This window comes from Crocodylus porosus, unplaced genomic scaffold (genome assembly GCF_001723895.1).
Source record: "Crocodylus porosus isolate Cpor-Errol unplaced genomic scaffold, CroPor_comp1, whole genome shotgun sequence".
NCBI classification, from domain to species: Eukaryota; Metazoa; Chordata; order Crocodylia; family Crocodylidae; genus Crocodylus; species Crocodylus porosus.
This window is the reverse complement of record NW_017728906.1, coordinates 34,613,764-34,627,965: the sequence shown is the minus strand read 5'-3', so window position 1 is coordinate 34,627,965 and position 14,202 is coordinate 34,613,764. Positions and strand designations below refer to the sequence as shown.

At 39.9% G+C, this 14,202-nt stretch overlaps 1 protein-coding gene across 1 annotated transcript in view; it reads right to left on the bottom strand.

Annotated features, from left to right (window-relative positions):
* The window catches only part of HUNK (hormonally up-regulated Neu-associated kinase), an 80,031-nt gene that overhangs the window by 25,397 nt on the left and 40,432 nt on the right, over positions 1-14,202 (bottom strand). Inside the window, exons 3-5 of the mRNA XM_019528822.1 lie at positions 10,961-11,016; positions 4,819-4,954; positions 2,591-2,718 (exon numbers count right to left, since the gene is read on the bottom strand). Of these exons, the coding sequence (XP_019384367.1) occupies positions 2,591-2,718; positions 4,819-4,954; positions 10,961-11,016 (320 nt within the window). The remainder of the gene's footprint in view (positions 1-2,590; positions 2,719-4,818; positions 4,955-10,960; positions 11,017-14,202) is intronic.

The following is a 14,202-nucleotide window of genomic DNA, read 5'->3' as shown; positions in this document are numbered from 1 at the left end:
TCTGTGCACATGAAAATGTGAAGAATTCTTCCGAAGAAATTACTATGGTTCAAACAGTTTATCAGAGAGAAATACTCCCATGGCCAAACCAAACAACCCTCAGGGCCAACTACACTAGGAAATACACAGTATGAAACAGCTCTGCCTTGGCAAAGACCTTTCTGAGTGCTGGACTGGTATGGTTTCTGTGCCAAAACATGGCCCTGCTGAATTAACTTTGCTATTAACTTCAAGAGGATCAGGATTTGGCACCCTAGTCCAGTACAGCATGAAGTAGTTAATATAATATTACTTACAATCACTCAGTGGAGCGCTAGGATATGTGCTAGAATATAAAGATGGCAAGTTAGTGTAACTGAATCTTTCTGGGAGGTCTCCAAAATGGAAATACCAAACACTCTAATTGTATCAAACACAGACTGAGGCTTACAACATCCCAGCTCACTCATAAAGCACTGGAACATGAACTGCTGGCAAAAGAAGAGTGCCTCATGAGGATACTGAATGAACAAGGAGCAACACTGATAGGGAACCTATTGAGTACTTCTAAGCTAGAAGAATGGAGGCTGGGATTCAGGGCCTGGAAGGTGTACCTGGAAGGGATATGATACTAAATAGTAGCCATGATGTTTATCACTTTGACAAACCTGCAGTAATCAGGGGGATTCTCAGGGCTCTGTCAAGCACACTGCAAATGTGTGCAAAGGGGATAGGTACCTTTGCAGTTTCTGTTGAGAATGACTGGAGCTCTGTTATTTTCAAATGAACATCTTCTTGTCTACAAGTGTGCATCCTGAACGTTCCTACCACTGCAATTATGCAGAAGCAAGCACAACAACCTCTTTAAATATAATAAATTGTTCAAGTTATGCCCATTCATAAACTGAAGACCTGAAGGGACCATTATCACCCTCTAAAACTGGTTCCCTACATAATGCAGATCACTGAGGTTTACTCAGAGAAATTCATCCCAAATCACCAAGTCATCCAAACTGCATCACTGGCTTTCTGATGCAAGCACCTGCTGCTTCACTATGGAAAATGCACAAAGAACAGGAGAGGCTTGTGGCTTGTGTGTACCTCCAGGGTGCTCTCTTCTGTCTGCAGTTCTCACACACCTATGAAGAATAAATGTTTTCGCTCGATCTGAGCCTTCAAGAGGCCGAGAAGCGATTTCTACACTCAGGCTGCTTCTCCTGAGTAGTTGCCAAAACATCATTTTCTCCCCTGTACATATATAATTTTAATTGCAAAAGGAGAAGCCCTTGCAATGTCTTTCCAACTAGAATGCTAGCTGATGCAAGTGAGTAGGTCCTTAGCTACTGCCTTCCTGGTTGTGGGCCATTTTCTAGCACAGTAATCCCTCCAATAGCCTGCAGAGATCCCACGGTTACACACTCCCATCTGCCTCCTCTACCTTTCCAACAGCAACTGATATACAATCAGGATGCTCCCACTACAATACCATGCCAGTTACCCAGTGAGAATTCTGGCAGAAGGCAAGGCAAGGCGGTACCTTAGAAAATAACTGGTTTAGAGAGCCATAAACTGTTGTAGGCAGCAGCCTATTTCATTAGCTAGTAAAGTAAGCTGTTGCCTAAAAAAGCTTATTCTTCTCTGAACCAGTTAGTCTCTAAGGTGTCACCCTGCCCTGCCAGACTTCAGACTAACACAGCTAACTACTGGTGAAAATTCAGCATTAATCCCCCTCAGTGTCCTCACCCACGTCCCTCCAAAATCCAGACTTCGATCCTAAGCCTTGACACAGAGTTGATCCTCCCACCATGACAGTCCCATACTGACAGCTGATCAAAGTTCAGCCGCCTTCCACCTTGTCTCTCTACTAGCAAATGTGGGTAGGAATTGATCAAAGCATGTAAAATGACTGATAAAAGAAAGGTCGTGACAACTTCTGTCCTATGAATCTGACAGGCCATGAATGAGGGGACATTCAACAAAATGTAAAAGGTAGCAAAATATAAATAGAAAATATTTCTCCACACATACTCATTTAAGTGTGGAGCTCAGCAAAGGGTGCAGAAAAAAATACAACTGTCTCTCCAGATAAGCTTGCTTGGAGAACATTGGTCAACTTCAAATTGTGGACAGAGAAATAAAGACTAGGTAAAACAGTGCTTATGACAAAGACTGATACAAGCTATACTGAAGTTCATAAGCAATACTTTTGCTGAATGACAAGACTGCATTAAATAACAATAATAGCAATAATGAAATAAGAAATAATCATGTCAATAACGATAATTCTGGAATCTAAGTGAAATCAGTTGAAACTGGAAAATTGACCAAATACTCTAGGAAGGATAAAGCAACTCCATAAATTTATGTTGTTACATCATGAACAGATTCATTACAACACTGTCCTCCAACATATGCTCCAAAAAAGCAGAGGGAAAAAAATATATATTACTGTGGAACATGCAGATCTTACATTAACCAAAGTAAAAACAAACACTCCACATTCTTTCACAGTTAACTTGCTATGTTGGTGCAAAGTTCCTAAGTCCAGAGTTAAATGTAATGATTCCAGCTGACTGAATCTGAATAGGTTTGAGGATGTTGTATTGACTACCTGTGGAGAGTTGGGTAGGGAAGGGATTCATTTCTTTGTCCACCATTTTCTGGTATAAAGCTCTCAGACTGAATGGCTCCACAGTAAATGGTAAGGTCCCGGTCAACATTGCATACATATTCACTCCACTGTAAAGAGAAGCAGAGGAGAAAAAAGTAGGCAAATGATTCCCATAGGAAACAAGGAAAGGAATGCAGAAATATAGTTAAATTACAATACTTTCACTGTAATGATGAATAACTGTAAGAGAGAGACCGACTTTAATTGCTCTAGAGCCCTCTGAACTTGTGGGTTGCTTCCTGTAACAACTAGAGGCTTGAATTCATTGCTGCTCTGTGTGACAAATATTTATTGATGTTAATGGGAGATCCTGCCCCCAAAACTTCCACTGGCTTCAACAGGCTCTATATCAGTACATTTCTCAGAGCAATTCTTGGTCCAAACACTCCCAAACCAGCCAGTTGAGCAATGAAAACTAGGCTAAGACTAATTCCTCTCTCTTTTAAAAGGATTTTAAATGGAATTCTCTTCGAGAATTTATCTTCCCATTCTGCTATAAATGCAGACACTCATGCACTGTATAGAAACTAAATCCATATTTAATATATATAGCTATATGTCATACATATAGCAATAGTATGTTCAGCAAAAGCAAAGGCTGGAAGTTGAGGGGTTTCAGAGGATGGCAGCACTCTGTTTTTCTGCATTCCAGCTGCAGTGAAAGCTCCTGCATTCGCCAGACCTGGAAAACTCATCCTTGATGTGGACAGATGACCTTCTGCAGCAGTGAGAGATTAAGCAGCTCTATGATAACTTAGCTATGGATCTTCTCAGAGCACAGGCTGTCAATCGGGCTGTAACATGGAAAGCTATAAAAAGGTACTATTGGATACAGCCATTCTCATCCACATAAACAGAGAAGTTCACTGGATCAAATTATTGCCTGGTGTGCTGAAGTCAACAGTGTTACACTTGTGATCACGTTACACCTCTGTTTAAAGATATACATTCCATTATTTATTACAGTTATGTATCATCTATGGGCAATAGCAAAGGTAATATTAATGTAGGTCTTTACATTTTCAGTGTGCTTCATCTTACAACACCCCCCAATCAGGCATGTAAGTCTTATTTCCCCATGTGTAAAATGGGGATAAACCACATTAAGTTGCTGGCCCCAGTAGCAAAGAAAGGATGAGAATTCTAGAGTTCCTGACTTTCAGTTCTCAGGATCACATTGTTTTTTTTAACATTCACTTTTATTTTACTTTCTCTACCTCTTCTTTCTCCCAAGTGCACTACCTCAGTTCAGTTCTCCCCAGAAGCAGCAAGAGTCCATGTATTGAAAAAGAGGAGGACAATTAAACCAGTGCAGGCTGCACCTTTCTACTCCAGATTTACATATTACCTCCAATACATCTTACTTACCTTCACCACTTGAAGCCTGAGAGCCTTTTGCTTATACTATACTGATACTCAAAATCTCACATTACTTATACAAACAATGGTTCATCCCTTTTGCCCCTTATGCTCTCTGTGTTATGAGCTGGACAGTTTCAATACCTGTGTGGACTACATAATACATGGGATTTAGTTGAAGAGTCTGGGGATTCTTTGGGGTGAATAGACTGCACTTTAAATAATGCCAGAACCATATTTTCCTGTTTGTTTGATAAGTTCTTACCACAATATTAATATTAGTATTAGTCCTTAAGAATGCTGGAAATGAAGTAAACCATCCATGAGTGACTGGTGCCTCCCGAATCTGGGGAGGAGCCCGCAGAAGCCGCTGATGGTGGCGGCCCTGTCAGGGCAGGCACCAGCCCTACCAACACCACCAGTGTTGGCCATCGGGGGGGGCACCAGCCCCTTCAGAGGGGACATGTGCACCCCCTACTAGTCGCCTATGAAACCATCTCATTCATTCAAAAAACTGCTCAGATGGGCAGCAAGTATTATCCAAAAGGTTCCTTCTCTGTGAACATCTGGTCCACTTCTGGCCTGCCATGTTCCATACTTGTACTGGCACATGCCATGAACTTGATGATGATGATAATTTTATAAAACGCCAAATCTGTCTTCTAATCTAGATGTCTGCATACATAATTCAATCAGTTATACTGCTCCTAAAGACTGTGATTGTTCACAGTAACTAAACACTTTAATACTGTCTCCGATTTGAACAGTGGCAAAAATACAGACGAGGTAATACAAGCTAAATGACTCACATGGACCAAACATCTATTTTGGGACCATATTTTTTTCTTGCAAGAAGTTCTGGGGCTGCATACGCTGGGCTGCCACACTGTGTACTGAATGGATCGGAGTAACCCAAGATACCTGCACAGTTGCTCAAGCCAAAGTCTGTGAAAATAAAAGACAACACAATTTCAGAAAGGCACGAAACTCAGAGAGAAAGTACATTTTCCCAATATATGCAATTTATTACTATAAGTCATATTAAAAAAAGGAATTCTTTGAAGTTTGCGACCTTCAAGACTGAAAAGTACTTTTTAAATTTGTTGGAAAAACAATATAGGAAAATTCAGTTGCTAGATGCATAAATGCAAAAAAATTATTTCAATGGGTGGTGGATGAAAACAGAAGAGAGCAAAATTTGATCTGCTGTGTACATATACATGGGTCAGAATAGGCTCTAGACTGTCACACAAAAAGTCCTAGGCAAAGTCTAAGTGTTATAGCGTAAAACATTTCCACTACATCATGTAAATGAACCATCAGATTTAACAGGAGGTTTGGCTTTCTGAAATAGTAACGGTAATATATAAACACACTGGGCTGCACTCTGACCCTTGGCTCTGCAGTAGCATACTAGGAAAAAATGGGGCTTTTCCCCCTTGAATTACTGTATTTGTATCCCACAGCAGTATCTGATGTTCTTGTTCAAAAATATAACAAGCAGAGGCAAGAATCAACCTCTTATATTGAATGCAAGATGATCACTAGAATGAGGGTAGGCTATGAAGGACCTTCAAAGTGAACACTAAGCAGCTTAAGTTTGATATGACAGAGGAATGCAGAGAGGGATGACATGGTATAGTAAGTGATCTTTGCAGCAGCATTATGGATGAGGATATCAGCAGGGCAGAGTTGTTTGTCAAGCCCAGAGAAAAGGATGCTGTAGGAACGAAGGAATGCAATTATGAGAGCCTGGACAAGAATTTAGCTGTGTGGATGGACAGAAAAGGCTGTATTTTAGCTATGTTATGTAGAAATAATGTGTTAGATCTCAATGTAGGTAGGATGACGGAGGTGTGAACCAAAAAGTATGTTGAGGTTGCTGCTTTTGGTGAAGACGAGGACGACAATAACATCTTCAGTTTTGCGTGTTTTCATTTTATTCAAACTGTTAAAAATTTCCAGACTGCAAATGACAAGTCCAGATTTCAGGGTGATTTAAGTAAAAAATAAATGGAATAAAAATAATGCCTATGAAAATTCACTTATAAGGCTTACTGTGTGAGCATAAGGTCTATATGAATTCACACAAACAATTTCCTCTTGACTGCTTGACCATTTGGGAGACCAGCACAGAGCTCATGTACGCTGCACTGTATGTAAGCATCTCAGGACTCCTGGAGCACATTGTTAAAAAGTGAAGAGAAAATTGGGATGACTTCCTTGCCTCTGATGGAAAACTACTTCTGGAAGATAGTATCGTATCCACTCTAACCCTTAAAAAATAGTATTGGACAAAGACAATAACAGCATTATCATTTTCAGAGTTGGGGTAATAACACTCTTTATTGGGATTATTTGTATATTATTTATATGTTTAGTCATGTATTGCTTATTGACTGGTCCACATTATACCCAGGGTAAAACTGCTTTAAAAAAATTGTGGGATGGATACCTCAATAGGATCACACAGGGGTTTCCTTCTCCCACCTGCCCTGACTTTTTAAATGGATACAGCTTGAACACTGTGCTTTCTGATCCAAGTGTGTAATGGGCCAGGCTCTCAGCTCATGTAAATCTGCTCTGCTACCCCAGCGTCAATGGAGCTGTGCTATTTTATTGTACCTGAAGGTCTGACCCACTGTATTTTTTTTAAAGTGTAAACCCTCCTAGGATGCTTATTTTATATGGGTTGGTATTCACAGGGCGGCTGTCTCCTTTCTTCATTGTGCTTAATGCAATAAAAATTATTGCCAGTAAGAAAACAAACTAATGGATCCCCCTTTTCCTTGCTCCTCCTCTCTCCACAGTGAGGAAAGAAAGGAGTGAGGCTCACGGGCATATACATGCATTCCGGGAACAAGGAGTTTATCACACACAGAAGGAGAGCATTTTTGTAGGAGCTCTTTGTTAAAATACTGGCAGCATACTGCTAATGCAGTGTACTTTTCCTGACATATTTACCTGTGATCTTAATAAGAATGTTATTACCCCTCACTCTGTTAACTTTAATGTAGTTGTTGTCTTTGTCCAACACTTTTTGTAACCTTTGCCAATTACAGAATTTAGATCAAAGGCGGTCATTTGTGCTCCAAAGCAAATATTTTGACGTGGAAACTCTACCACCCACGCTGTTAATGCTCAGCCAGTGAAGTCTAACATTACACTACTATTCCGTAGTGCTTTCAGGAGCACAACACTGAGCTGTGGATATAGACTGCTTATTGAGATAGGACTACTGCAGTGACAAGAATGTAACTAACACAGTCATTCAAATATTCAGACTGGCCAATGTGACCTTTGTGCAAGCAGGCCCGACTCTGCTTACTTCAATGGAGTTATATACCTGCTGACACTAGGGCTGGTTTGTCCCATCCATTCCTAAGCAGATGCCAGACTGTGCTTACAAGAATGCCCCAAGCCCTATGACCAGCAGTGCAATTAGGTCTTTATCAGATATCTTTCATCAAGGTCAGCTGGCTACAAAGAAATTAACTTCTTTCACAAAGGCTGCAAAAATCCCAATGCCTTTGAGCAGTTAAAAAAAATGAGACAGTCAATGATGCAAAGGGAATGAGCATAATATAAATCAAGATTTTTATCCCAAAAAATTTAATTTAAAACACCTTAATATATAGCAAAAGGGAAAAAAATTAACAGGATAGGAAGCTGTCATTTCAGCAGGCTGATGTAGAACAAGATTCAAAAGATTCAGTCCTCACTGGAATGCACAGGGAAGTAGGAACACATAAGGACATATACCACATTTATTCAAATACAAGACAACCTCGGATATAAGCCAACTCCCCCAGTAATTGGTTCCATGTATAGGAAATTTATACATTTTCTAAGTCAAATATAAATAGTGGAGGGGTATCTTAAAACCTACCGTGCCCCACTGCTATAGCAGGGAAAGCAGTGGCTGACAGGTAGGATCAGGTGGTCCCCTTGCCTCTGCCCTGCCCGCTTCTTCCCCCTGTAGCCTTCTTGTCCCATGCCCCCCAGCCACCTGCATCCTCCCACTCTCAGCTCCCCACAGCCTCTGCCCCTCTTCCCACTCCCCCTAGTCTCTGCCTTTTCCTCCAAAGTCCCTTCCAGTCTCTGCCTCTCTCCCCCCGCCCACTCTTTACTGTCAGATGTTGCTCAGGGTGCTCCATCCCCGGGCACAGCATGTGGAAGCTCAGCTCCTGTCTGGCCTTCCAGCAGTTTTGCAGCAGGGGGAGGGAGCTTCCATGCACCTGGGAGATACCCCAGCCCCAGCCTGAGCTGAGCTGCGCCTGACAGGAAGGGGGAGGGATGGTGGTAGGCAAGGGTAGGAAGCTGCAGAAGGAAAGCAGGGGCAGGAAACTTCTGTGGATCTGACTCTGGCCCCTACCCAGGCTCAGGGCCAATCAAGTCTGCAGCAGCTGCCCACTCTTTCCCCTGTTTCACATGCCAATATAAGACAAGCAGCCTTTCCCCTCCATGCTGAATTGCAGGGGGTGGTGGGGTGGCTCGTCTTATATTCAAGTAAATATGGTAAATATAACAGGTCACTACTCTTCAATTAGCCAACAAATAAGAGTTATATTAGTTACTAGGTACCAGTATGCTTGGCATTGAACAACATATGGACAAGAAACTTAATTCAAGGCATCTTCGGAACTTAATATCTCTGGTTTCTCATGCATACAAATGTCATTCCACAAATCATATTCTTCCTCATTCAAAAACCCCTGTTGGGTATCCAACAGAGATGACTTCTACTAAGGGACCATTAAGTTATACAGGTAGAGAGCAAATATAACATTTTGCCATCATGATAGGAAATATTTTAGTATTTCATGAAATCTAGGTAGGGGGCAGGAAGAAGTACATTCTCTCACCCATGTAACCAGCCAGACCCAGATGAGAGAGAATTCTCTTTGCATTGGAAAGCTTTTGACTAACAGAAGGGTAACAGAAGCTATTCTGCCTTCAGTGATCTTGCCCCATTAAAGGTCAGAAGGTGTGGCGTGGGAAAGTGTTCCCGCATGCTTGTTTCTCCACTTGGTGCATTAGACCTGTCTCTTGGCCTTAACCTGTGCTAGGGCGGGAGGCCTATAAATCAGGATGCTGAACCTTCTACATTCCATTCAAGTGCAGCTCAGATGGAGCAGAGAATTGAAGCCATAATGTTTTCAGAGTAAAAGTTCAGAAATTCTTGTCAGGGTTTCACAACCAGAACTGATTAGAGGAGACATACTAGCTAGCAGGCTGGTGGATCACTTAATAAGCATATCCTATCTGTTCTGGGTTGTTTCATCAAGAAAATTAAATCAGAGTATTTCCTCAGAGAACAGGAGAATCTGAAACAATGGTTTTAAGCTCATTTATAATATATCGCTGGTTGGATTGAATGAGATATTAGATCTGTTTTTATTCTTAGTGAAACTAGCAATCTAATAAACAAAATCTCTTATTTTTTATAACATATCTAGTTGGCCAATAGGATGTAATTGTCTTAATTTAAAAATACATTCTGAGCACAATCTGCTCCTGTTGCAGTACTGTCAGTTGTGTGGACCTGAGGACAATTTATTTTAATGCTGGTTAGTCAAGGAAGATCTAAGCATCTTCTTCCTGATCCATCCCACACCACCCACTATGTTAAACAACCTTTGTTAGACCTTTGTAAAACAACCAAAGCAAATGAAACTGCAGAAAGAGTTCTGAAACTTATTTATTGGCACACCAGTATGAATTGTATGAATAGCATCCAACTCAGAATCTGGATGTCAGGCTTATGTACTAGTAAGTAATCAAGCACCTAACAACAAGAAAGTTAAAGAAATTCTTTAAATCCATGAGATGTTCTCATTATGGTGTTATAAACCATCTGGTCTTACTTAGCTGCTAAACTGGAAAAATGGGTGGCATCCATCACTACTAATGAATGATTTGTGGTAATGTATCAATATCCTATCCATGTGTAGCTGAGGAAATGCTGTATTTTGTTTTCTTATTGTTTTTCCAGTTACCTAATTAATTATGAAGCAATGACTAAAAGTCATGGCTATTTTTCAAGATACTGAAATCCCTAAGTGGGTTTTGTATATTTTAAAATTCATTAACAGTCCTTTCTTGTTTGCTCAGAGATGCATATATCTGACATATGACTTTCCTTTTGACCTGAATTTAGTTAACATTTTTCATCACCTATGAGGTGATGAAACCTTTTCTCAAGGAAAGAATGAAAAAAAAAAAAAGAATATGGCTTTTACGTCTGCAACCAGAGATACTCCTGCTAGCAAATGTGTAGGCATGGAAATAAATATAAACAGATGTTCTTTTATAAGGGGCATATTTCCCTTCCAATGCCCACATTAACATTTACGGGAGCTACACACAGGAAGTGAGAGACTATACCCATAGATGATTAATCTAAAAATGTGTGCAGGACATGAATGAATTGGGAACTGCATGCAACTGATACCAAAAATACAATCAAGTGTCTATTGTTGGTTTCAATTTCTTTTTAATCAAGCTTCTGAACCAATTTCTCATCTGCTTTTGGAAGTGAGGTTATAGAATAAAAACAGATGACCAATTTTGTCCAGCTGCTACAAGCGTCTTTGGTGGCGGAATGCAGCCTTCAATAAATACGAAAATTACCAATGTTTAAAAAACACATGGGGGGGCGGGGGGAGGGGTTTGCCTGTAATCCATCACACTACAAAGCTTCTGTTGATTTCAGCAGGATCTGTTTTGGTGTATGGGATACATGATCTGGTCCTTAATTTATTAAATCTGAATTCACAGGAATATTTTCACAAGGTGCTTTCAGCAACAGTTTGGATGATATATGTACTCTCCCAGCTAGTCGCTATAGTACCATTCTGGGCTGTCACACAGAGGTTTATGAAGCCTCAAAATTCCTTTTATGCAACTATTCAGATTTTAGTGATTGGAATTGCCAAAATTCTTTCATACCAATAAGCTTGATATTGTTGTCTTCATCTAGCAACAGATTTTCTATCTTCAAGTCTCTGAAAGAGAGAAAATATTTTGAGTGAATATCCAAATGATGAAGCAATTTAGCTCATCCTTAACAGTTTCAACACAAGATTCATATATAGCAATGTATATACCATGCAAACAGCAAACATGGTTCTATAATTGAAACAGAGTTGGGCTTTCTACTTACACCATAAATTCAATCATATAAAGAATACAATAAAAGGTAGCACTTATTCTTAAGGAACAAAATGGCTTTTCTGAGAACTTTCAGGTAAATTCCTGAATTGGTTCGTAAGTAAAAATTAATTTTAAAACAAATCCTTTAAGAGATGTAGCTTTGAGTGATTCAGTGAGACAGCTGCTCTAGCCCTGAATGAATGATCCTAACAGTACAGCAATGCAAATTCTTCCAACTTCTCATACAGTTGAAAGTTCACAGAAAGCTTATACAACAGCTGCATTTAAAGTATTTTGCTTCCTAAGTCAAAGTTCCTTCTTCAGAGGTGGTTGCAGAATGAATGTTCTAAAGAAGATGCAATTAAGAATTGTCCATTGCTGCCCCGTTCTGTTGTTTTCAATGGGACTAATATCAGGCTATTCTCAGGGAGCAGATTTCAAAAGACTTTTTAAAAGGTAGTAAGTACGGTATCATTATTTCCATCTCACAAATGAGGAGATTGAGGCCAAACAGTTGAAGTGACTTAGGCACAGTCACCCAGCAGACTAGCAGCATAGTTAACAAAGAAGACAACCTAAGTTTTCTGCATCCCACTGTCACATGCCTTTTCTCAGCCGGCTGACTTTAATCAGGCTCAAGTGGATGAAGGTGCTGGATCAGGCAAATTTTGGGAAATGGAGCAGAAAATGAAAGCAGTCCTGTCTACATAATAGCCCCTGCTTTGAAATGCACTTAATTGCATAATTAACTCAATGCATTTTTCCTTTAAACTAAGGATTTTCCCCTAAAACAGGCTTTACATAGGATATTGATGTGTAGGCAAATACCCTGGAGGTGAAGGTGCCACAAACATTACCAAAAAAAGAGAGAAAAAAAAAATAAGACTCACAACCTAATGCCCTGATGCAGATTACAAAAAAGAGGTTGCTGCAAAGCTTGCCTGAAATTTGTAAAGACGGCTTGTGACTTTGTTACCAGAATATCCCTCCATACCTACTGTAATAAGATAACAGAGCTCTAACAATTATGTTTCTACACTGGTAGGGGCCAACCTTTTTGGCTGGCAGGCAGGCCACAAATTAGCCCTGCACCCTCCCCAAGTGTCATACTGGTCAGCTTCTTCTGTCTGATCTGCTGTTCTGCTTCCTGTCCTGTGTTCCTTGCCTGATCTGCTGCTCTCCTTTCTGCTTTGTCTGCCATTGGGCTGCCTGTCTCCTTTCTATTCTGTCATGTGCCACTGCCCATGCTGCAAAAGAGGCCACCCCTGCTCTAGCAAATGCTATATTTTATGGATCCTCCTTAACACTCCATATCTCTAGCACAGAGTGGTGAGAAGGGCCATCATAATACATTTTGGGGACAGTCATGGTAATAGAACTGCAAACTTTAAATATGAGAAATCACCGAGTTTTGCCCACATAAGGAGAAAGGAGCCTTGGGAGAGGAAGTCCCTATTATAAGCAGAGATTTCCATACTGCAAAAGAAAAAAAATCCAACATAATTTCACAAAAATGCATTTGTAAAATGACAAGCCATCTTCCAAAAAAATTATCTTTTAAGATATATTATTTTATTTTTTATCTTTTCGATTTTGAAATGAACATGAGAAGGGAATGATTGACATGTAGACTGTTTCCACTTTCCTGACTTTGGTCAGAAGGACATTCTTTAAAATGAACAAACTTTTTTACAATTTCTAAAGAAATCACCACAATTAGTAATACTAGTAGATTTTTCCTTTCTTCATTATTAAAAAAAAGCAACAACCCAGAAACAAGGAACTAATATAAAATCCACCCTAAAAAGACTATCTTAAAAAAAATCCCCAAAACCCCTCAAATACTTTTCTGTATTTGTACATTCTTTCCCAGGATCTTTGAAGTGCTTCTTGCTTAAATCAAAGTTTTTCTAATTATATAGTTATGTTTAACACTGAGTAGTAAAGACACACCACTACAAATTCTCCTTGAGGGAAGTGGTCCAGCGCAGCTCATAAAGTACAGAACTGGAAGACAGGGGATCTGGATTACATTCCCAACTCTGACTGTGACTTCCTGTGTTACCTTGGGGAAATAAGGAAAGTTAAAACAGACAGCTAATTCTGGATATCTAACATGAGACATGTGGGTTGATTTAATATTTGTCCATGTTGTGCAGAAACCAAGCCTACAAAGAACCCACTCACTCACTCTTCCTGGTCCGAGAAGGAATAATATCCAACAGCTCTGCAGAGAGACTATGTTTTGGTCTAACCAGCTACGTATAAAAATACTTAAAATGAAACTCTTCTCCAAATCTCCACCTCACCATGCTCCTTTATCTCATTTGTTACAGGACTCTACAGAATCATCTTAAATTTCCAGGGGAGCTAGAATTAATCTGGCCAAATTCTGTTATATAGTAACCACTAATGCCAGCAAATTACCTAGCATTACTGTGCATGCTTTGCCAGATGGGTTCTGATCAGCTCTTGCTAAACAACCAAACCCTCAAAAAAGGCTTAGTTACCTACATCCCAGGCAGGTCTATACGTGCATTAATGCACCGTAATAATGGCACATTATGTTTAGTAATGGCACTACTGCGCAGTAGTGCTAGCACATGTCTTTTAAGTGACACTAATGGGCAGTAGAATAAGTCTACTGTGCTTTTAGTGTCCCGTGTAGATGCACCCTTTAAATCTGTTGCTTGTAGAAACAGACAGAAGTTGCCACGTGATTAATCTAGGCCCAGGATTTTTACAGAAGTTAAGTGCTACAGGAAAAAAATTATGCAAGACCCTGTTATGAAACTAATGGAATAAAATGGAGTTTCAAGTAAGAAAGTAAACTGTCCCATACTAGACAATATGACATCTCTAAATGGGGGAGAAGACATGGTTTGGAAGTTAAAAAGAAATTGTAGTATTAAGATGAAGTACTAGCTAGAGGTAAGATTTAAATAGAAAGAAGAGAGAACTGATAGATGAAACTAAAGCTGGGGAAAAAAATATCAGTGGAAAGCAGGCAAAACGCCTACATAAAGAATAAGAAAAGC